Consider the following 24666-nt stretch of genomic DNA (forward strand, 5'->3'; position numbering starts at 1 on the left):
TACCCGATTTTTAAATAAACTCATTAGGAATTTGGGGCAACACGGAAGAGGTTAAGAGTTACCATCTCCCAAATTAAACTCTATAATAACATCGATAAACAATCAATTACCTCTTATCATCATTCTGCACAGTCGTAACCTCATGCATCTGCAAAAAAAAACAGCCAATTCACGATTCAGTACTATATTTTTTTATTTGTTTTATTTAACCTATATTTAACTAGGCAAGCCAGTTAAGAACCAATTCTTATTTACAATAACGGCCTATAGGGGAACAGTGGGTTAACCGCCTTGTTCAGGTGCAGAACGACAGATTTTTACCTTGTCAGCTCGGGATTCGATCCAGCAACCTTTTGGTTACTGGCCCATTGCTCTAACCACTAGGCCACCTGCCGCCCTACTGCACAAATTGGTTTAGTTATTTATTTACTAGCTAACTAAATAATAACACAGAATAAACATACACCCTTTACACGAGACAAAGGTCCCTAGTGGACTGACAAGATATGACCGCATATTACACAGATGGAGAGGGGGAAAAATAGACAAAATTTAAGGAACTCTTATCATGGACACATTGTATAACTATTCTCCCATTAATAATTTCCTTTCCAAATGTACCACCACCCGTTTGAAATAAGAAATCGCACATGTATTTATGTATGTGTGTCTTTGTCCGTCATGTAGTCCTGAACAGAACTAGAGTTCACACTTCCATTCGCTCCTGAAGTGGCTTATTTGAAGATAAACCAGCTGTGCCGATGGTTCCAATGGGGTGATAAGAGTAGTGTACAGTGATTTGAGACTCGTTGTAAGATGGGATAGTTTGAAGAGTTCAGATATTTGCCTTGAACAGCTAATCAGCTGTACCAGTGATTGTCTGAGAGGGGTGATTGTCTGAGAGGGGAGTTTGTTGCCTCTTTCTCCTCGTGTTGATTATTCTGGGTTCAGGATTTAGACCACTATGGACATGAGATGCAGCTCTTTGTCTCTCTGGTCTAAAGGAAGATGAGTTTATTTATTCACCTCGAGTTGAGGTTCAAAATTTCAACAATTTCAAACATGTAGCTAACGCCTCATGTTTCCTGGTCTAAAGTTAATTTCGTTACCAAGGCTTTTTATGCACTCTGGCCAAAGAGGATGGCTCTGTCCGTCTGACACGCTCTCCGACCTCACTTGGGGCGTGGCTACCCACATCAAATCAACATTTATTCGTCACGTGCGCTGAGTACAACAGGTGTAGACCTTACAGTGAAATGCTTACTTACAGGCTCTAACCAATAGTGCAAAAAAGGTATTAGGTGAACAATAGGTAAGTAAAGAATTAAAACAACAGTAAAAGTACAGGCTATATACAGTAGCAAGGCTATAAAAGTAGCGAGGCTACATACAAACACTGGTTAGACAGGCTGATTTTGAAGTAGTATGTACATGTAGATATGGTTAAAGTGATTACGCACATATGATGAACAGAGAGTAGCAGTAGCGTAAAAGAGGGGTTGGCGGGTGGCGGGACACAATGCAGATAGCCCGGTTAGCCAATTTGCGGGAGCACTGGTTGGTCGGCCCAATTGAGGTAGTATGTACATGAATGTATAGTTAAAGTGACTATGCATATATGATGAACAGAGAGTAGCAGCAGTGTAAAAAGAGGGGTTTGGTTGGGGTACACAATGCAAATAGTCCGGGGAGCCATTTGATTACCTGTCTTGTGGCTGGGGGGAAAAACTTTTGAGAAGCCTTTTTGTCCTTGACTTGGCACACCGGTACCACTTGCCATGCGGTAGTAGAGAGAACATTCTATAACTGGGGTGGCTGGGGTCTTTGATCATTTTTAGGACGTTTCTCTGACACCGCCTGGTGTAGAGGTCCTGGATGGCAGGAAGCTTGGCCCCGGTGATGTACTATGCATTACCCTCTGTAGTGCCTTGCGGTCAGAGGCCGAGCAATTGTCGTACCAGGCAGTGATATAACCAGTCAGGATGCTCTCGATGTTGCAGCTGTAGAACCTTTTGAGGATCTTATGATCCATGCCAAATCTTTTTAGTTTCCTAAGGGGAAATAGGCTTTGTCGTTCCCTATTCACGACTGTCTTGGTGTGTTTGGACCATTACAGTTTGTTATTAATGTGGACACCAAGGAACTTGAAGCTCTCAACCTGCTCCACTACAGCCCCGTCGATGAGAATGGGGGTGTGCTCGGTCCTCCTTTTCCTGTAGTCCACAATCATCACCTTAGTCTTGGTTACGTTGAGGGATAGTAGGTTGTTATTCTGGCACCACCCGACCAGGTCTCTGACCTCCTCCATACAGGCTGTCTCGTCGTTGTTGGTGATCAGGCCTACCACTGTTGTGTCGTCTGCGAACTTAATGATGGTGTTGGAGTCATGCCTGACCATGCAGTTGTGGGTGAACAGGGAGTACAGGAGGGGACTGAGCACGCACCCCTGGGGACATCCAGTGTTGAGGATCAGTGTGGCAGATGTGTTGCTTCCTACCCTCACCACCTGGGGGTGGCCCGCCAGGAAGTCCAGGATCTAGTTGCAGAGGGAGGTGTTTAGTCCCAGGATCCTTAGCTTAGTGATGAGCTTTGAGGGTACTTTGGTGTTGAACGCTGAGCTGAAGTCAATGAGTAGCATTCTCACATTAAGTGTTCCTTTTTGTCCAGGTGGGAAAGGTCAGTTTGGAGTGCAATAGAGATTGCATCATCTGTGGATCTGTTTGGGTGATATGCAAATTAGAGTGGATCTAGGGTTTCTGGGATAATGGTGTTGATGTAAGTCATTACCAACCTTTCAAAGTACTTCATGTCTATGGACGTGAGTGCTACGGGTCTGTAGTCATTTAGGCAGGTTGCCTTTGTTTTCTTGGGCACAGGGATTATGGTGGTCTCCTTGAAACATGTTGGTATTACAGACTCAATCGGGGACATATTGAAAACGTCAGTGAAGACACCTGCCAGTTGGTCAGCACATGCCGGGAGTACACGTCCTGGTTGTCTGTCTGGCCCCGCAGCTTTGTGTACGTTTTACTCACGTCGGCTACGGAGAACGTGTTCACACAGTCGTCCGGAACAGCTGATGTTCTCATGCATGCCTCAGTGTTGCTTGCCTCGAAGCGAGCATAGAAGTGATATAGCTTGTCTGGTAGGCTCGTGTCACTGGGCAGCTCGCAGCTGTGCTTCCCTTTGTAGTCTGTAATAGTTTGCAAGCCGTGCCACATAAGATGAGTGTCGGAGCCGGTGTAGTATGATTCAATCTTACCTCTGTATTGACGCTTTGCCTGTTTGATGATTTGTCGCAGGGCATAGCATTATTTCTTGTAAGCTTCCGGGTTAGAGTCCCGCACATTGAAAGCGGCAACTCTACCCTTTAGCGCAGTTTGAATGTTGCCTGTAATCCATGGCTTCTGGTTGGGGTATGTACGTACAGTCACTGTGGGGATGACGTCCTCGATGCACTTATTGGTAAATCCAGTGACTGATGTGGTGTATTCCTCAATGTCATCGGAAGAATCCCAGAACATGTTCCAGTCTGTGATAGCAAAACAGTCCTGTAGTTTAGCATCTGCTTCATCTGACCACTTTATTATAGACAGACTGACTGATGGTTCCTGCTTTAATTTTTGCTTGTAATCAGGAATAAGGAGGATAGAGTTGTGGTCGGATTTACCAAATGGTGGGCGAGGGAGAGCTTTGTACGCGTCTCTGTGTGTGGAGTACAGGTGAGCTAGAATTTTTCTTCCCTCTGGTTGCACATTTAACATGTTAATAGAAATTTGGTAGAACTGATTTAAGTTTCCCTGTTTATGCACAGTTTATAGGGGAGAGATTATCTTATTCCTCCTAAAAATCACATTCCTCTTTAAAAAAAATAATACTTTAATCACTTTTCATATTATATGCGTATTGGATGGAAACTTGACAGATTAACTTGGAAAGTATATCACCTTGGTGTTTCATCCATACAGATTTGAATGATGTCACAAAATGAAAACCAATATTACATTTGTTTTCCATGAATCCCCGCTGACCATTCCCCACATTATGGTAAAAATATTATTCCTGTATTCACTTTTGACCATGTTAGAGTTTGAGGGAATACTGTCTGTGAACAAAGACATTCCTTTGGTTGATACTAGAGGAGGAGAAAGAGCCCCCTTTCCTCCTTAATTTACGACAGGGTGTGGAGGTGTCCAAATCCCCACACCAGTTCCCTCCTCACCTCTGAGTGGAGGTTGTTATTGTCAGGAATTGCCAAGATGATCTGACCCATTGTGATCCTCACCGGACAGCCATGACATACTTTACAGCTGGATTGTGTGTTGTAGTAGAGTAGAGGCCTGATGGCATGCACTTAATGTATTGTGAAATCTGTTGTAAAATGTATTTTAATGTTAAACATTTTTATTATGTATATTACTGCCTTGGCAGCAGCTAATGGGGATACATAATAAATACAAAATGGTTGTTGAAAAATTGTTGTACACAAATACTTCGTGATATAATAGAAGTTGACTGCTTAATGTTACCCTGAATTGTGAATTTGTCTGCCTTCCTACGAATGTTGCGTCAATGTCGAAATCAGTGGTGCCTTCATAGTAATTCTCCTGGTTGGGAAGATAAAATAAAATCTCATTAATGCCATTAAAGTGCAAGCTACATACAAACATAAAGCTACAATAACAATTTGGTTTATTTAGCTAATGTTAGCTAGATAGCTGTCTGGCTAGCTGAGGTAAATAAGTAGTTAGCCATGTCAATCTAAAATAAATCTAAAAACAAATATTTTTTTCCTATTTAACAATATTTTCTTGTATAAAGACATATGGTAAAGTGTTCTCTCCTGCCTTTTCAGTCTTCTGAAGCAGAAGGTAGTCACGGTCAAAAACACTGTTGTTGGAGAGCGATTCTGAGGTAATAATTTTGCATAAAATCAATAACGTCAAATTAAATGCATCACTCTGCACTGCAGGTTGTAAGTGCTCGGTGACAATTTAGATAATCTATTTAGGTGTGTAACCCTCAAAGATGCAGGTAACTTCCAAAATAAAGCAAACACTTGAGTAAATAAGGGATACAAAGTATATTGAAAGCAGGTGCTTCTGCACAGGTGTGGTTCCTGAGTTAATTAAGCCATTAACATCCTACCATGATTAGGGTCAATGGAACGCGAGGTAACTTTCACATGAACGCCCGTCACGAGCCCGTGGCTCTCTGCCAGAAACCTGACTCATTCCCCTCTCATTCAGCCCCGCTTCACAGTAGACACGGTTCTAAAGACTGTTGACATCTAGTGGAAGCCTTAGGAAGTGCAACATGACCCCATCCATCTTGGATAAGCAAAGAGTTGAAAACCTACAAAATCAGATTTCCCACTTCCTGGTTGGATTTATTCTTAGGTTTTTGCCTGCCATATGAGTTCTGTTAAACTCACGGACATCATTCAAACAGTTTTAGAAACATCAGTGTTTTCTATCAAAATCGACTAATAATATGCATATCCTAGGATCTGGGCCTGAGTAGCAAGCACTTTACTCTGGGCATGCTTTTCATCCGGACGTGAAAATACTGCCCCATTCCCCAAAGAAGTTCAACTAAATACTAAACCATCTTTTGATTTCTGAATGTGTCGGCACCGGGGACTCGGGATGTGGCTGTGGTAATGATGTCATGTTAAACAGGCCTTTTGATTTGAACATATGGATTGTTTTAGTTTTGTAGGCTAAGCTACCTTTTTAAATTATTTAATTTCCCTCGCAGTCTTTCTGATCTCATTCCCATGTATGTATGTTTTTCTTCATTTATTTGGTCAGGCCAGGGGGTGACATGGGTTATTGTAGTGCGTTTTTGTCATGGGGTTTTTGTGGGGTGTCTAGCCTGTGTTTGTAGTCACCAGATAGGCTGTATAGGTTTTCACGTTCCGTTTGTTGTTTTTGTATTGTTCGTGTTTTTTCTTTATTAAAGATGTATCGAACTAACCACGCTGCATTTTGGTCCGACTCTCCTTCAACGGAAGAAAGCCGTTACATAAATATCAATTTATATTCTATTCAGAGTTTACCCAAATTTATCAAATTGGAAATGAGACATTATCAGGCTGGTTAATGCGACGCAAATCTGTTTAATTTTGAACACCCGAACTCGGACCCATTTACTCAGCCAATCAGGAGCCGCTACAGTGTTGCGGCCGCAGCATACAGGATCCGTTTTACTGAGCGGTAGGCGCTAAATAGTATGGACGATGAGTAATGGGAATGCAGTTTAAGTATGTTGTAGTACACTAGTATGGGTATTCGGACACTTTCCTTTATTTTGGTAGTTACCTGTATCATGTTATGATTACAGCATTGATTGTTATGGTAAAATCCAAGAAACAGATCTGGGAACAGTTACTCTTGTCCTGGGAGATATTCAGCAGGGGTTCAATTTCCCTGTAGTCTTCGGTTACAAACAAAAATTAGTCTCATACGGTTATACTTACACGTGTCATGAACGATTGTAAGTATAATTGTAACGGCCACATCTCAAATTCTGTCACCGTCCCTCGCGCTGCAGTCCAATTTAACCTGATTTACCCTTTGGTGTAGAAAAACACACACACAGAGAGGGAGAGAGAAACACTATGGCATCAGACAGCCACTGGGGCCTTTTTATTTATTTAACTAGGCAAGTCAGTTATGAACACATTCTTATTTTCAATGACTGCCTAGGAACGACAGATTTTTACCTTGTCAGCTCGGGGATTCGATCTTGCAACCTTTCGGTTACACGTCCAACGCTCAACGCTCTAACCACCAGGCTACCTGCCGCCTCAGGGCCTATGAAATAACAGGTCTGGTCCCAGTTGTTCTAAATTTGTCCCTCTAAAAGAAGCAGAGGAGAGTTAAAGTTAACACACCAGGTTTCCAAACCATTAAGTCAGTAGTATGGCCTGTGGTTGGTCTCCCCTCCAGGCTCTCTCCACTGGTTCCTATTACGTGGTTCTGGCTACCAGCACAAAATAAGCAAGGCAAAGTCTGTCCACCCGTTATGAAAATATCTTGTTTTTGGGGGATGGAGCGGAGATGTTTAGGTTTTAGGTCTGTATTTTGATTCAGATTGAGGTTATGCAGACCGATTGTCTAATGTATACGGACGGTGGAACTGTAATTTACTGGGTTAAGCCGTGGATCACTTTTTTCCGTCAGCTTCGGGGTGACTTTATTTTCAGTGGCTGGTCTTGCGTCAGTAGTGGGTTTAAAGACAGCCTTGGCAGCGACAGCCATGGCAAGTCCTAATTCCGTTTGTGCTGTCTCGCCAAGTTGTTATTGTTTGTTGGCAAGACAGCACAAACAAATCTAGGACACAGGCTAGCCCTACTACTGACAGCAAAGAAGTTGGCAAGACCGGTAGAAACAGATCTAGGACTCAGGCCTGCCTCAACAGGGGAAGGGGACTGATTCTCTGAGCCAACAGGGTTACAGTGAAAACCAGGCTAAGGTATTTTCCTCTCCCCAGCAGCCTTCTGTCAGTACCTCCCCCATCCTATGGCCACACTGTCAATGACCTCTGAAGGTCCGGAAGGAGAGAGATGTGCGTTTGGTTAGAGGTCAGAGGTCTTATCGCTTTTGGGTGGCTTAACAAGCTCGCTGCTCGAGTCCGGATGAAAGCAGTGTTTACAAAAACTTTAGTAGAGTGCATGTGTGGGTGTCAGTTGTGACTCCCGTTGGTCGTCAGTTGTGACTCCCGTTGGTCTGGAAAGCATTTCACGGTGAAGTCTAGACTTGATGTATTCGGCGCATGTGACAAATAAAGTTTGTTTTGATTTGGTGATTTGTCCCATTCAGTGACTGCCTATGTCAGCTATCCATTCCAATCCCTACACTCAAAGAGCCATTAGGATGTGTCATAAATAGTCTCTTATGAACTTGTCACGACCCTTGAAGAAATCCTGGTTTACTTGAGCAGCAGTTGTACCTGCCTATTCATGAGCCACTTCCTAATGTATTCTACAGTTGTGGGAGTCATGGTAATAGCTCCCTCCTGTTTGGATAACAATGAGTCAAACCAGAGGAAGCAGCTTTAATCTGTGTTTTGCTGTGGTGGTAAAGCATTTACCACTACGCCTCCATCACTCTTCCTCATTTCTGGTTCAGATGCATTGACAAGGGGAGTATACCCACTTAAAATGTAGTGTATCACCAGATCTGATTACATGACTAAATCTTTTAATTACTTTGAGTGTTTTGCTTTCGCCTGCCTGGAGTGCCAGATGGGCAGTGCTTGCACTTTTAGGTACTGTTCTATTGATTCCCTTGCAACAGGGAAGCTCAATCAAGCACAGCTACAGTATTTGAAATTATTTAAAATAGTGTTTGAACCCAGGTCTGCGTATCACGTCATGCCAAACTTATTTACAATTTGGTGTCTTTTGAAACTCCTGGCCTCAGGAATTTTACATTACCTTTGAGGGATTATAGCTCTCCACTTCAAAGGGGAGGGAACAGGGTTGTTGTGTATGTGGTTTAGTCTGTACGTCCGTCACCACCTGATCTGACATGGGCCCTGCCTGCCTGCTGGCACCCCGCTGATGGCACTTCGTCTTGGGCTACGGCAGCCAGGGATGATTGGGTGTCTGTCCCTGGGTGCCCCATTACAGAGCTGTAGCATTACCTATACCCATCAGATGAAGTTGTCATCCCATATTAAACGGTGGTGGTGATTCCAGCAAGCTGTTAAGTGCAGATGGAGTTCTCTGTCAATGGAATTTCAAATGCAGAGCAATATGGTAAATGGGAATGGCAGTGAATCGTGGTTGTTGAGTTCATACTGTATAAGAGCCTCCTATAAAAACAGAGCGAGGCAATCTGCCTTTAATTTGTGGTGGTAAAGTAAGAATGTCCCACTGTGAAGTAGAGCTGAATCGGTCTGTGAAGAGTGGGTGGGAAGTAGATGAAAGCTTTGTTTGGTTCAAAGCAGCCTCTTACTGTGAGGTTGAATGACTGACCCTTGACCCCCAGGTGATGAAGACCTACCACATGTACCACACGGAGAGCATCAGCGCCGAAAGCAAGCTGAAAGAGGCGGAGAAACAGGAGGAGAAGCAGATCGGCCGGGCCGAGCCGGTCTTCAGTATCCGTCTGGAGGACAAGCACCAGAGACGCAGCTCCGTCAAGAAGATTGAGAAGATGAAGGAGAAGGTACTTATTGACACGAATGGGCCAGGCCAAGCTGTTCTGCACCGGCCTGGTTACACATTCATCGTATTTACTGGAACTGTGCTAGAAAGGACCAGGTGAATGTAATCAGAGCCAGCACACTATGGTTTGGGACGGCACAACGGTGTGAGACTATGTGTATTGTGAAGGTCTTTACACTGTTAATGATGATAATGGTTGCTGTAGGGAATGTTGGAATGTCTTCTCATTTAACACAGTTGGCCAGCTGTGATTAGTCACTCGCATAGATTATATTTCTATGGTCAAGCTCTCCTCTACATTAATAGTGTATATTTTCACTTTCTACGGCCCCAACTTTGAGGAACTTACGTTGCCGCCCAGGTGTGCCTGAAAGTGTTCATCATTTGTAACAGAAACAGACCTCTACCGGCCAGCCAGACCTCCATTTTGTATCGGAAGCAGCCCTGCTGTCGTGTGTGATGGAAACCACACTGTCACTTAACAACCAAATTGCTTTGTTTTCTTCTCAGAAGGAGCAGGCCTGTTTTCTGTTAGAGCTCCGTGACCAATGGTCACGGGAATAGCGTTTTATTCACAGGCTCCTGCAAAGCGTTAAAATATCTAAGACCATGTCCGTATGTGAGTCAGTGTTCATTGGTCATTGGCTGGTGACTAACGGTCCGTCTGTCAGGCAGACTTAAGAGTAAGTCAGAATGAGCACAGCTGGGCTGGGAAGTGGCTAATCCTAGATGTTGTGAAGGTCGATTTTAAGCATACATAGTTTAGGCCCATTTTTGTGTTTTTGTTCTTTTTTTGTTGCCGTAGTAGCTGTTATTTGCCCTCCGCTCCGCAGTTGTCTATCTGCGCCAGCTCCTGTTTGCCAGTCATCCTGAAATGTGTTACGTGAGAGCCGCCGTACAGTGTGCATGGAGACATGACAGCATGCGCCACTGTCACTGAAGGCATTTTTGATCATTAATTTCTCTGTTTCTCTCACCCTCACGCCCTCACTCTCTCTCATATCAGCGCCAGGCCAAGTACTCTGAGAATAAGCTGAAGTCAATCAAAGCGCGAAACGAGTACCTGCTGACGCTGGAGGCGACAAATTCCTCCATCTTCAAGTACTACATCCACGACTTGTCTGACTTAATTGATGTAAGTAAACCGCATGCCTTGTTTTTAGTTGGGAGAAAGTTCCAGCTAAAGAACAGACACTCATTTATCTGCACTGTATAACTGGGAAAGTTTGGTTGTCAAGGCCAAATTAGAAAGTGTGTTACCAAACAGCGTCTCTACTCCCTCTTCTCTCGTTAATAAGCCCTTGGTTGCATCCAAAATGGCACCCTATGCCCTACATAGTGCACAACTTTTGACCCGAGCCCAATTGGCTCTGGTCAAAAGTAGTGCACTATAAAGTGAATAGGGTGCCATTTCAGACATAGCCTTCTAAGCATGCTTAATGATGTTCACTCATACATTCCTAAAGATCTGAGGGAATGTACACATTACAAGCCGCAGAGAGATTCACTCTGCCACAAACTGAGAGCCACTTCTCAGTCTAAGCCTCTCCCGTTCCCCAGACTTCAAATTAAGTCATCTGCACACCCAATCATACGGTATGTGTTTAAAAACAAAAACGCGTCTCACTGCTAAAGTAAATTGTATTCCGCTCTTTTTCGATCCTCGTAATGTTGAAGACATCCTGCCGTTCAGCAGTATTTTTTTAGGTCCTTTCGAGACCTAATATCTGGGTCTGTAGAATGAAACTGATGAGTTTAGCAGGAGAGCTGAAATATGAACGATGGTGAACAGACACAACAAACTGTGGGATAGAAATGACTGGAGGAAGAGAAATAAAAAGCCCGGGGGTCTCGTAGTGCTTGTGACTAAAGCTATTCTACTATTCTACCATCCATGTCCTCATGTTATACACAGTACTGCATGACGGACAGTACAGACAGACGCACCTACACACACACTTCATCACATCTTTAGCTTGAATGGGGTGTGGGAAAAAGCCCTATCCCTGAAACTCATTTTTCGACAATTACTGGTGTATGTTGTAGTTCAGTAGTCCCATCCCTCATATCACCACTCTGTACTCAGTACTACTATGTGCTCTGTACTCTGTCTACCCAGCAGATTACTTTGTTTGCTCCTCCAGAACCCAGAGTTATTTATACACTGGCCTACCTGGGATATCATTTTTCCCCTTTGGTAAAATATGTACTGTACCGTGTCTCTGGAGTTGCCAGCACAGCCCCGGAGAACACTGGGTGCGTTTAGTGATGGTGTATTAGCCAGCAGCATACCACTGCTGGCTTGCTTCTGAAGCTAAGCAGGGTTGGTCCTGGTCAGTTCCTGGATGGGAGACCAGATACTGCTGGAAGTGGTGTTGGAGGGCCAGTAGGAGGCACTCTTTCTTCTGGTCTAAAAAATATCCCAATGCCCCAGGGCAGTGGTTGGGGACACTGCCCTGTGTAGGGTGCCGTCTTTCAGATGGGACGTTAAACGGATGTCCAGACTCTCTGCGGTCATTAAAGATCCCATGGCACTTATCGTACGAGTAGGGGTGTTAACCCTGGTGTCCTGGCTAAATTCCCAATCTGGCCCTCAAACCATCACGGTCACCTAATAATCCCCAGTTTACAATTGGCTCCTTCATCCCCCCTCCTCTCCTCTGTAACTATTCCCCAGGTCGTTGCTGCAAATGAGAACGTGTTCTCAATCTCAAACTTACCTGGTAAAATAACAGATAAAGAAATCAATTCCAGATAGTCTGTAAGGAAGGGGATCCGTGAGAAATGTGACCTCCATGCTAGGTTGAAAACATAGAGGTAAGAACAATGTAATAATTCCATGCGGCTGCGTTCAAAAATCCACAAATTCATTGGACCATCACTGTTGCTGATTCCACAGGATTGTCATTGAAAACGTGACCAGTGGTCAGGAAAAGTAATGAAATGGCTGTAGATAATTTGAACAACGTTTAAATGAATTGAATGACTGTAAAACAGTTATGTGCTTGCAGACGAGTTAGCTGAAATTCACTAGGAATGTGTTTATTTTCCAATTTGATGGAGGACTTTCTGTACTGAACATTTACTTATAGTATTGCTAGTCCCCTTGTTTAGAATTCTTCCACATTTATGAATACTAGATATTTTATATTAGAATCCTCGCGTCCTCACCTTTTTATATTTTCGACCAAGCCTCCATGCTGGGTGCTAAAATTGCCTTCCTTCTGCTGTAATTGTGTTTGTGCTGGTGTTCACACACGCTCGTGATCTGTCTTGGAGGTGACAGGACAGGGTTTCAAAAAAGTTGGATTTGATAAATTGGACCTATCTTGATCCAGTGTTATTTAGGCTAGACAAACCAGGCGGTTAGCTTGCCTGGTACAGTGCTTCTGAGTCTGGGTGTCTTCCACCAGCTTCCAATGCTGTCCGTGTGAACTCACAGGCCCTGGCTAACCTTTGTACTAGTTAATGAGATCCAGCGTCAGATGCTGAAGGAACTATTCATGTTGGAAACAGTATTCAGGTTCTATGACTCAGGGCCAAGGCAGCTGTCAGAGAAAGTATCAGACTATTCTCTTAACGGCCAATAATGTTAATGACTACAGTGTGTGGAAAGACTAAGAGAGCATATATTGTCAACTTTGTTGAAACTGTTATAAAGTTGTTTTTTCCAATAAACAAACTGTAAAACCATGACATAGACTGACCAGGTGAATTCAGGTGAAAGACATGATCCCTTATTTGTGTCACCTGTTAAGTCCACTTCAATCAGTGTAGATGAAGGGGAGGAGACAGGTTGAAGAAGGATTTTTAAGTCTTGAGACAATTGAGACATGGATTGTCTATGTGTGCCATTCAGAGGGTGAATGGGCCAGAGAAAATATTGACGTTCCTTTGAACAGGGTATGGTAGTAGGTAGTTGCCAGGCGCACCAGTTTAAGTGTGTCAAGAACTGCAATGCTGCTGGTTTTTCCACTCCCAACAAGAATGATCCACCACCCAAAGGACATCCAACCACCTTGACTCAACTCTCAACTGTGTTTGGACATAACCTTTTAGTGCCTGCGACATTCTGGCTTACTATCAGTTTACCAGAAGATCCAGTAAACGGAACTTCCTGATCCAAGTATAATTTCCTTTTCCCCTCTTCCAGTGCTGTGATCTGGGCTACCACGCCAGCCTGAACCGGGCCCTGAGGACCTACCTGTCAGCGGAGTACAACCTGGAGACTAGTCGCCACGAGGGCCTGGACATCATCGAGAACGCCGTGGACAGCCTGGACCCCCGCAGCGACCGCCAGCGCTTCATGGAGTTGTACCCCACTGCTTTCTGCCCGCCCATGAAGTTTGAGTTCCAGCCCCACATGGGCGACGAGGTGAGACACCGAGTTCATTTGTCATCTGCTTTCGTTCATCCATTATTGTAGTGAAGGCTAGTGCTGTTTGTCAAAATGGTTGAAGACACCTCCATGTCTTTACTAGAATCAATATGTTCAGTCCTAAATGCTTCACAGTGTGGAATTGAATTAGAATATGATTATGTCTCATACTAAATAAGCCCTGGTTTTGGTGGCTTAATTGCATAACTTTACTGTGTCTAAGCCGGCAGAGCAGGTTTTTATAGGCCGAAGCCAATGATAAGCATGTCTCATTTCTCAGCCTTAAGTCGAGTACAATATGTTTTACTGAGGAGTCGTTGGCTCTGGCGTCCCTGATATCATGTTTGTTCACAAACTATTGTTCTGCGGCTGTCTGGATTCAGATCTGGGTCATTGGAAACCATTGTGGTTTGTGGTGTAGTTTAAACTGATTTACTTCGTAGGTTAAAGATTAAGTGAGCCATCTGTCCAACGGCGGTGATGAAGTAACTTCCTGTTCAGTGATGATGCATTTCCTCTTCCTGCACAGGTGTGTCAGATTGCGATGCAGCCCCCGGTGAATGGCGAGCTAATGCTGAGGTTCCAGCAGCTCCAGTCCCGCCTGGCCACTCTGAACATTGAGAACGAGGAGGTAAGAGGGAGTCCAGCTCTGACATACCGTGGTCTTATTTGGTCAGCCATGGAACAGAAAAAGTGATGCCATGGAAAACGCAAATGAGTGTTGATTATTGGACCAATTAGTCCTGAAGGTCAGGTGGTCCTCCCTGTTTTAGTCCTTTAAAAAAAATGTTTTACATGGAGCTTAATGAACACAACTGTTTGGGTCCATTGTGGTCACATGTTGGGAAGGAAGTAAAAAGCTGTGTGAAAAGTTACCTTAAGTCAGAAGTCAGCCAAGGAGAGTTGATGGCTTAAATAATTTAGATATCGAAGATGGAATAATTACCGCACAACAAAAACATCTCATGCCCTGCAGGCAGCCTTCAGTACCACACAGAGACGTTTTTCCCTTGTCCCAATGGTGGGAAAAGAATCACTGTCTTTCTCTAACACACACACACACACACACACACACACACACACACACACACACACACACACACACACACACACACACACACACACACACACACACACACACACACACACACACACACACACACACACACACACACACACACACACACACACACACACTATATATTCTATTTGAACACTCTGTGCCCCACCTCTCGGTTTTGGCTTTGGCGATCCATCCCTGGCTGTAACATTTTAATCAGACTTGTACTGGCTGGCATGCCTGAGTGCTTGCTAAGTAAAAAGACAACTGGAAGGAAATGTCTGTCTGCTGCTGCGGTGTTAGGGAGTGCAATCACGTCCATCAGTCTGGCTTCTTGTGTCTCACGTTGTCTCCCGTCTGACCTGCTATCTCCTCTCGTCTCACATCAGTGCGCACAGCCTTCTCTCTTTGATTTCACAAAGAAATAAGGACTTGGGAATGAATGCTTGTGAATGTGTCAGTCAGTTTCTGCTGCTTCAAGAGATTTCAGACTGGCTTGATTATACAACTAAATAAAGTTGATAGATATGTGTTTTGGTCAAAGATGATGCATGATATGTCTGCAAGTTCAGTATCTTTTTAAACTTTTCTATTGTAGGGTCTAGTACTGTCTAAGTTATGAGAAGCTTAATCGCCTGCCAACCCTCAATTTCCTATTGTACACTGTCATTCTGCCTGTCCAGACCTATAGTGTTGTAGTACTGTATGTTTGTGGTTTGACTGGGGTATTTCATGCTGGCCTACAAGGCTCAGGCGATCACACTGGGTGTGTAATGTATTTCTGAACGGGGAGTTGACACCTAAGCCCAGCTGGTGCTTTCACACTGGCTGTATGCAGTCAGTGCAGGCAGCACCCCTCTGTGTGGGGGGTCGTGAAAAGCCATGGTGCTGCATGACCTTGTCTGCCTGGATGAAACGGATGCCCCACACAATCTAAGCTAGATGCCCTCAATCTCACACAAATCATCAAAGAACCCACCAGGTACAACCCTAACTCTGTAAGCAAAGGCACCCTCATAGACGTCATCCTGACCAACTGGCCCTCCAAATACACCTCCGCTGTCTTCAACCAGGATCTCAGCGACCACTGCCTCATTGCCTGTATCCGCTACGGTGCCGCAGTCAAACGACCACCCTTCATCACTGTCAAACGCTCCCTAAAACACTTCTGTGAGCAGGCCTTTCTAATCGACCTGGCCCGGGTATCCTGGAAGGACATTGACCTCATCCCGTCAGTTGAGGATGCCTGGTCATTCTTTAAGAGTAACTTCCTCACCATTTTAGATAAGCATGCTCCGTTCAAAAAATGCAGAACTAAGAACAGATACAGCCCTTGGTTCACTCCAGACCTGACTGACCTCGACCAGCACAAAAACATCCTGTGGCGGACTGCAATAGCATCGAACAGTCCCCGCGATATGCAACTGTTCAGGGAAGTCAGGAACCAATACACGCAGTCAGTCAGGAAAGCTAAGGCCAGCTTCTTCAGGCAGAAGTTTGCATCCTGTAGCTCCAACTCCAAAACGTTCTGGGACACTGTGAAGTCCATGGAGAACAAGAGCACCTCCTCCCAGCTGCCCACTGCACTGAGGCTAGGGAACACGGTCACCACCGACAAATCCATGATTATCGAAAACTTCAACAAGCATTTCTCAACGACTGGCCATGCCTTCCGCCTGGCTACTCCTACCTCGGCCAACAACCCCGCCCCCCGCAGCTCCTCACTCAAGCCTCTCCAGGTTCTCCTTTACCCAAATCCAAATAGCAGATGTTCTGAAAGAGCTGCAAAACCTGGACCCGTATAAATCAGCTGGGCTTGACAATCTGGACCCTCTATTTCTGAAACTATCCGCCGCCATTGTCGCAACCCCTATTACCAGCCTGTTCAACCTCTCTTTCATATCGTCTGAGATCCCCAAGGACTGGAAAGCTGCCGCAGTCATCCCCCTCTTCAAAGGGGGTGACACCCTGGACCCAAACTGTTACAGACCTATATCCATCCTGCCCTGCCTAAGGTCTTCGAAAGCCAAGTCAACAAACAGGTGACTGACCATCTCGAATCCCACCGTACCTTCTCCGCTATGCAATCCAGTTTCCGAGCCGGTCACGGGTGCACCTCAGCCACACTCAAGGTACTAAACGACATCATAACCGCCATCGATAAAAGACAGTACTGTTCAGCCGTCTTCATCGACCTTGCCAAGGCTTTCGACTCTGTCAATCACCATATTCTTATCGGCAGACTCAGTAGCCTCGGGTTTTCGGATGACTGCCTTGCCTGGTTCACCAATTACTTTGCAGACAGAGTTCAGTGTGTCAAATCGGAGGGTATGTTGTCCGGTCCTCTGGCAGTCTCTATGGGGGTGCCACAGGGTTCAATTCTCGGGCCGACTCTTTTCTCTGTATATATCAATGATGTTGCTCTTGCTGCGGGCGATTCCCTGATCCACCTCTACGCAGACGACACCATTGTATACACTTTCGGCCCGTCATTGGACACTGTGCTATCTAACCTCCAATCGAGCTTCAATGCCATACAACACTCCTTCCGTGGCCTCCAACTGCTCTTAAACGCTAGTAAAACCAAATGCATGCTTTTGGTTTTATACCGATCATACCGATCGCTGCCTGCATCCGCATGCCCGACTAGCATCACCACACTGGATGGCTCCGACCTTGAATATGTGGACACCTATAAGTACCTAGGTGTCTGGCTAGACTGCAAACTCTCCTTCCAGACCCATATCAAACATCTCCAATCGAAAATCAAATCAAGAATCGGCTTTCTATTCCGCAACAAAGCCTCCTTCACTCACGCTGCCAAGCTTACCCTAGTAAAACTGACTATCCTACCGATCCTCGACTTCGGCGACGTCATCTATAAAATTGCTTCCAACACTCTACTCAGCAAACTGGATGCAGTTTATCACAGTGCCATCCGTTTTGTCACTAAAGCACCTTATACAACCCACCACTGCGACTTGTATGCTCTAGTCGGCTGGCCCTCGCTACATATTCGTCGCCAGACCCACTGGCTTCAGGTCATCTACAAGGCCATGCTAGGCCAAGCTCCGCCTTATCTCAGCTCACTGGTCACGATGGCAACACCCATCCGTAGCACGCGCTCCAGCAGGTGTATCTCATTGATCATCCCTAAAGCCAACACCTCATTCGGCCGCCTTTCGTTCCAGTACTCTGCTGTCTGTGACTGGAACGAATTGCAAAAATCGCTGAAGTTGGAGACTTTTATCTCCCTCACCAACTTCAAACATCAGCTATCCGAGCAGCTAACTGATCGCTGCAGCTGTACATAATCTATTGGTAAATAGCACACCCATTTTCACCTACCTCATCCCCACAGTTTTTATTTATTTACTTTTCTGCTCTTTTGCACACCAATATCTCTACCTGTACATGATCATTTATCACTCCAGTGTTAATCTGCAATATTGTAATTATTCGCCTACCTCGTCATGCCTTTTGCACACATTGTATATAGACTCCCCTTTTTTTCTCTGTGTTATTGACTTGTTAATTGTTTACTCCATGTGTAACTCTGTGTTGTCTGTTCACACTGCTATGCTTTATCTTGGCCAGGTCGCAGTTGCAAATGAGAACCTGTTCTCAACTAGCCTACCTGGTTAAATAAAGGTGAAATAAATAAAAATAAAACAGGTCAGGACGGGGAACCACTGCTCAAATGGCCTCTTTCTCTCTTCCACCAGATGGCCTCTTTCTTGGCATGGTGTGTAATTGAAAAGGCCTTTCCAGGGGCTGTCAAAACACTGAAGCAGAACTGTACACACATTGGCTATTTCAAACGGTCAATTCCTTGCTTCTTCCGTCCTTGTTTTCTCAATTCATTTCCACGCTCATTGGAGGAGGAGGTCTGAGGGAAGGACCTTGGATCCTCTCCTCCAATGCCCTTTGAAAGGAATTGAGGAAACAAGGACAGAGGAGGCAAGGATTTTACTGACTCTGTTCCAGACAGGAAGTGAAAAGCTGTTTTTTGTTTTCTGCAATCATTGACATGCAGCTGTTTCCTCGACCCTTGACACCATGAGAGGGTGTAAGAAAACATGGATAAGATGATTTATTATCGTCAGAGATGGAATACTCTGGGAGCTATTTGGTATGGGACGGCCCACTGTGGTCCTCTGGTCTGGGTGTATATATGCAGATATATTTGCAGAAATTCTGGAATATGTTATGCTGTGTTGGTTAAACCTCTACCCTTCTCAGAGGACAGAGTTTTGTTTATTACAATTCCTTCGCCATTCAATGTGTGTGTTTCTCAGAGCAAGCTATTAATCCAGCTATTTAAATTCCCTTTGCCTCTGAGATTTGGATGAAACACGGCTTTAGATAGATACAGATGGAGTCTCTTTCCCTCCTCTCTCTCTCGCTAGATGTGTACCGAACTTAATGCATATTCTCCAGGTGTTTTGCACTAACCCTGGCAATCCAATACGGTCTCCTTTGTAGGGAGCCAGTGTTTGTTTTTCTACAGATAAACCTCAGGGTGGCACATCAAAGCCTAGGAGATGTGTGTTCAGTGTTAGCTTAGTGTTGGCCAGCCGCAGCCCTGCTTCACTGATCAGGAGATTAGCCTGCTCCTCACCACGGGCCCTGGTGGATAGAAGTCCTGCTCCTCACCACGGGCCCTGGTGGATAGAAGTCCTGCTCCTCACCACGGGCCCTGGTGGATAGATGTCCTGCTCCTCACCACGGGCCCTGGTGGATAGATGTCCTGCTCCTCACCAGTCCTGCTCCTCACCACGGGCCCTGGTGGATAGATGTCCTGCTCCTCACCACGGGCCCTGGTGGATAGATGTCCTGCTCCTCACCACGGGCCCTGGTGGATAGATGTCCTGCTCCTCACCACGGGCCCTGGTGGATAGAAGTCCTGCTCCTCACCACGGGCCCTGGTGGATAGAAGTCCTGCTCCTCACCACGGGCCCTGGTGGATAGAAGTCCTGCTCCTCACCACGAGCCCTGGTGGATAGCTGTCCTGCTCCTCACCACGGGCCCTGGTGGATAGAAGTCCTGCTCCTCACCACGGGCCCTGGTGGATAGAAGTCCTGCTCCTCACCACGGGCCCTGGTGGATAGAAGTCCTGCTCCTCACCACGGGCCCTGGTGGATAGAAGTCCTGCTCCTCACCACAGGCCCTGATGGATAGAAGTCCTGCTCCTCACCACGGGCCCTGGTGGATAGAAGTCCTGCTCCTCACCAGACAAGTTTTATACTGGAGATGTGTTAGTTGTGAAGTCACTTGTCAGGCTTCCCATGGTCCTGCCCATGGTCCTGCCCATGGTCCTGCCCATGGTCCTTCTGTAGCTCAGTTGGTAGAGCATGGCAAGTGACTTCACAACTGACACATCTCCAGTATACTGGTAATGCCAGGGTAGTGGGTTTGATTCTCAGGACCACCCATACTTAAACTGTATGCTCTCATGATTGTATGTCACTTTGGATAAGTGTCTGCTAAATACATTATTATTATATTCAACCCCGGAGTTCAGAAGCCAAATACACCTTGAAGACCCTAAATGCCAAATGTCAAGAAGGTCTGTATTTGTAGAATCAAGGTGATAAGATATGTCTATATTTATTCCACAAGGGACAAGTATCCCCCCCCCCCCCCAGCAGTCACAGGGATCACATCCAGGCCTCCTGCTCTAATCCTGCTGGGCCCCAATGGGCATATCTCAGTGAGCGCCTCTGTCTAAAAGACCGGCTGTAATTGAGCCTAGCAGTCAACACTGGTAACTAGTAGTCTGCTGAATAATACAGGGACTTTCAACAGCTTTTTAGCTGGGAGCGATTCTCTCGCATGCGTGGGTCCTCTCCATACTGTGACAGCTGGGCCCATTGGCCTCCACATGCCCACCCAGGAGAGGCTGGAGAAAGAGGGGGCTCGTCTCATACCCAGGAGTTTGTTAGGAAAGGTACTGTACTCACGTGCCACGGACGGAGGTGATGGAACCCATGGGCTGGTCCTAAACAGTGCAACTCTGGACCCATATTCACAAAGCGTCTCTCGTAGTAGGAATGCTAAGGAAGACGCAGGTCTTTTGGGTCCCATCAAAGCAGAATGTTGGTCAATCCTGTCACGCGAAAGGAAGGGAATTTTAAACACCCTCATTCCACTCGGTATCGTCACTCCTCCTCATTCCACTCGGTATCGTCACTCCTCCTCATTCCACTCGGTATCGCCACTCCTCCTCATTCCACTCGGTATCGCCACTCCTCCTCATTCCACTCGGTATCGCCACTCCTCCTCATTCCACTCGGTATCGCCACTCCTCCTCATTCCACTCGGTATCGCCACTCCTCCTCATTCCACTCGGTATCGCCACTCCTCCTCATTCCACTCGGTATCGCCACTCCTCCTCATTCCACTCGGTATCGCCACTCCTCCTCATTCCACTCGGTATCGCCACTCCTCCTCATTCCACTCGGTATCGCCACTCCTCCTCATTCCACTCGGTATCGCCACTCCTCCTCATTCCACTCGGTATCGCCACTCCTCCTCATTCCACTCGGTATCGCCACTCCTCCTCATTCCACTCGGTATCGCCACTCCTCCTCATTCCACTCGGTATCGCCACTCCTCCTCATTCCACTCGGTATCGCCACTCCTCCTCATTCCACTCGGTATCGCCACTCCTCCTCATTCCACTCGGTACCGCCACTCCTCCTCATTCCACTCGGTACCGCCACTCCTCCTCATTCCACTCGGTACCGCCACTCCTCCTCATTCCACTCGGTACCGCCACTCCTCCTCATTCCACTCGGTACCGCCACTCCTCTGAAACGTTCAAAGGATCCAGTTCCCTTAGTAATTGAAGGTAGTACTATAATAGTGATAGCCTGAAGAGTTTGTTTGGTGATTTAGGACGTCTTTAATTTGAAACGTCTAAGTTATGAGAAGCTTAATCGCCTGCCAACCCTCAATTTCCTATTGTACACTGTCATTCTGCCTGTCCAGACCTATAGTGTTGTAGTACTGTATGTTTGTGGTTTGACTGGGGTATTTCATGCTGGCCTACAAGGCTCAGGCGATCACACTGGGTGTGTAATGTATTTCTGAACGGGGAGTTGACACCTAAGCCCAGCTGGTGCTTTCACACTGGCTGTATGCAGTCAGTGCAGGCAGCACCCCTCTGTGTGGGGGGTCGTGAAAAGCCATGGTGCTGCATGACCTTGTCTGCCTGGATTAAACTGATGCCCCACACAGGTCAGGACGGGGAACCACTGCTCTGTGTCCTGCCCACCAGATGGCCTCTCTTTCTTGGCATGTTGTGCCATTTCTGTTTTTTGCTTAACATAGTGTCGAATGACAGTGGGACTTGGCATGCTTTCTCGGCATGGTGTGTCATTTTTGTTTCTTTGCTCCACATAGCGATGAATGACAGTAACTACAGACGCTCTGTGTGAGTAAGGAATCAGTTGTGATCCGTTAAACAAAACCCACAGATGAAAGGGGAGTTGAAAGAGAGCCTTGGGTTCATTCATACCACCCGTTTTTCCTCAGGTGGGACAGAGGATGAATGAGTCATGGGTCAGACAATTAGTAAGGCGAGCTATAATCTGGTCCTGTCTTTGTGTGTCGTAGTTACATGTGAATCCATGTAGTCATGGTTTTCATTGAGATTTCTCGTTCAAGCACTCACATCTCGACTAGTTACTAGCTCGTCTATCAGAAGTACATTCCTTCTGACTTTGATGGTCACACGCCTTAACCTCCCTGTCAGAATTCTGTGTTGTATGCAGAGTGGCGTTTTCTGCTTCAGATGGTGGTTAGGCTGTTTCTGTTCTTTGCGAGTTGGCCTCGCTCTCTCTGATATTCTCACTCCTTTATCTCTCTCCTTATTTCTCTCTCTCGCTCTCCTTCTTTCTCACTCCTTTTTCTCTCCCCCTCTCGCTCTTCTTTCTCTCTCTGCATCTTTTCTGTGTCGATGACTCACGCTGACACATTCGACAGTCAATCTCAGGTTCTGGCAGGTATCTCTCTCTCTCTCATATGCTCTCTGAACCCTGTCATCAGGTGAACACATGGTCTCTGAAATCATGTGAGCCCTCGGCATGCAGCACCATCCTTTTCCCCCGTCTATCTACCTCCTAACTCTCTTCTTAGTCGCGCTCTCGCTCTCTCTCTCTCTCTCTCTCTCGCTCTCTCTCTCGCTCTCTCTCTCGCTCTCTCTCTCGCTCGCTCTCTCTCTCGCTCGCTCTCTCGCTCTCTCTCTCGCTCTCTCTCTCTCTCTCTCTCTCTCGCGCTCGCTCTAGCTCAATCCTCCCCCCCAAATGTACCGCATCAGTGGAATGGGAGTGTTTTCAGGAGCCTAAACTTCTCTGAGTGAGACCTCTTTGAAGGTGGGAAGAGTTTGTTTGCCAATAACATGCATTTCATTAAAGCTTTAACACAATGCATATATCACCCCCTGGAAAGGGGTATCTTGTTGACTTAGTCACGGTTACCGTCAGAGTCTAGTGGAATCTTGCATTGTGTTGTCCTCCCTCTGTTGGAGGTGATGGGATATGCTTGGCCAAGCCCTGGCGTTTTATAAGCTCTTGGAAAAGCAATCGCTGACAGTGAAGTGGCGGCTATGGAGATAAGAATGAAAAGCCTGGGACTGAGCACCATTCCTCTCTACCTACCTACCTTCCAGCTCTATTCTATCTGTCTGTAAATTGATTGCCCTGGTCTGGAGTCATGCTCAAGGACTGGTGCATTTGTCATGCTGCGCCTGAGGCTGACAGATAGCCATGAATTTCTCACATTAAGAGGGTGGTATAAGTTATTTGAATTGTTTTTTATTTGTATTTATTTAACCTTTATTTAACTAAGCAAGTCAGTTAAGAACAAATTCTTTTTTTACAATGACTGCGGCCAATTGTGCGCCGCCCTATGTGGCTCCCAATCACGGCCGGTTGTGATTCAGCCCTGGAATCGAAACCGGGTCTGTAGTGACCCAGCGCTGAGATGCAGTGTCTTAGACCGCTGCGCCACTCGGGAGCCCTGGTTACAATATGGTACCAACCATGCTGTACTCTGATAGCGCTGAGACTTGGCTACCGTTGGGTCGTGTTGGTAGGCTTACACAGTTAAATAGATAAATATTGATTAACTGCGTTGTCGCAACACTAAGTCTCTCGAGCGCTCCATAACTTTTGCAGCTCACTCATGCACCCTCCCAGCCAGTGCCGGTAGTTTAGGGGTCATAACCTCGGTCTCCTGGATCTTGGGTCAGTGGTCGCTACTCGAGGGAAAGCAACCTACAGTTGAATGTGTGTTTACACCTGTGGCAAAGTTGTGGTCCTCTCTTGTGTTCTGTTCAGATCAAGAAGACGTCAGAGGCCACCCTGACCACCATCCAGGATATGGTGACCATCGAAGACTATGACGTGTCCGAGTGTTTCCACCACAGCCGCTCCACCGAGTCGGTCAAGTCCACCGTGTCGGAGACCTACCTCAGCAAGCCCAGCATCGCCAAGCGGAGGGCCAACCAGCAGGAGACGGAGCAATTCTACTTCATGGTGAGTGGAGCGCCCGCTACTGGTAACCTCTGGGTTATGACTGGAGAGAACTGGTCAGGGTCATATTCATTGAACACAGTAGCAAAAATATTTTCAGTAAGTTTTGTGCTGACTTTGAATTCAGACTGTCAGTCGCTATAGAACTTGCTGCTGTTGATCGATTGGCTGGAAAATATGAATACATGTGGACAACGTTGGATCGTTGTGATCCGTGGTGTCGTGATAGTAGTTGTAATGTATCTTGTAATAGAGCATGTGACAAATATGTGCTCACTGTACTTGTTTTTCTAGTAAAAGGCTGAATATATTATGTATTCCCTCTCTGGGCAATGTAACTCTGACACCAAGCTCTCCAAAAGTATCTCTTCCTTAGTGAGCGACTAGGCTATTCTCTGTTATTGTGTCCTGGCTGTCTAAAGACGGACATAGTGCAATAAAGCTTTTTATATATATATATATATATATATATATATATTTTTTTTAAACCTCCCATTGTCGTTGTGTCCTT

The 24666-nt window shown here is 45.9% G+C and overlaps 1 protein-coding gene across 2 annotated transcripts in view; it reads left to right on the plus strand.

The window, feature by feature from the left end:
• LOC124002746 (SLIT-ROBO Rho GTPase-activating protein 1) overlaps positions 1 to 24666 on the plus strand; it is a 163146-nt gene that overhangs the window by 84295 nt on the left and 54185 nt on the right. For both annotated transcript variants that reach the window (XM_046310463.1, XM_046310471.1), the window contains exons 5-9: positions 9000 to 9179; positions 10185 to 10313; positions 13332 to 13553; positions 14086 to 14187; positions 23961 to 24158. In XM_046310463.1, the coding sequence (XP_046166419.1) occupies positions 9000 to 9179; positions 10185 to 10313; positions 13332 to 13553; positions 14086 to 14187; positions 23961 to 24158 (831 nt within the window). The remainder of the gene's footprint in view (positions 1 to 8999; positions 9180 to 10184; positions 10314 to 13331; positions 13554 to 14085; positions 14188 to 23960; positions 24159 to 24666) is intronic.

Source organism: Oncorhynchus gorbuscha, linkage group LG02, assembly GCF_021184085.1.
Source record: "Oncorhynchus gorbuscha isolate QuinsamMale2020 ecotype Even-year linkage group LG02, OgorEven_v1.0, whole genome shotgun sequence".
Taxonomy (NCBI): Eukaryota; Metazoa; Chordata; class Actinopteri; order Salmoniformes; family Salmonidae; genus Oncorhynchus; species Oncorhynchus gorbuscha.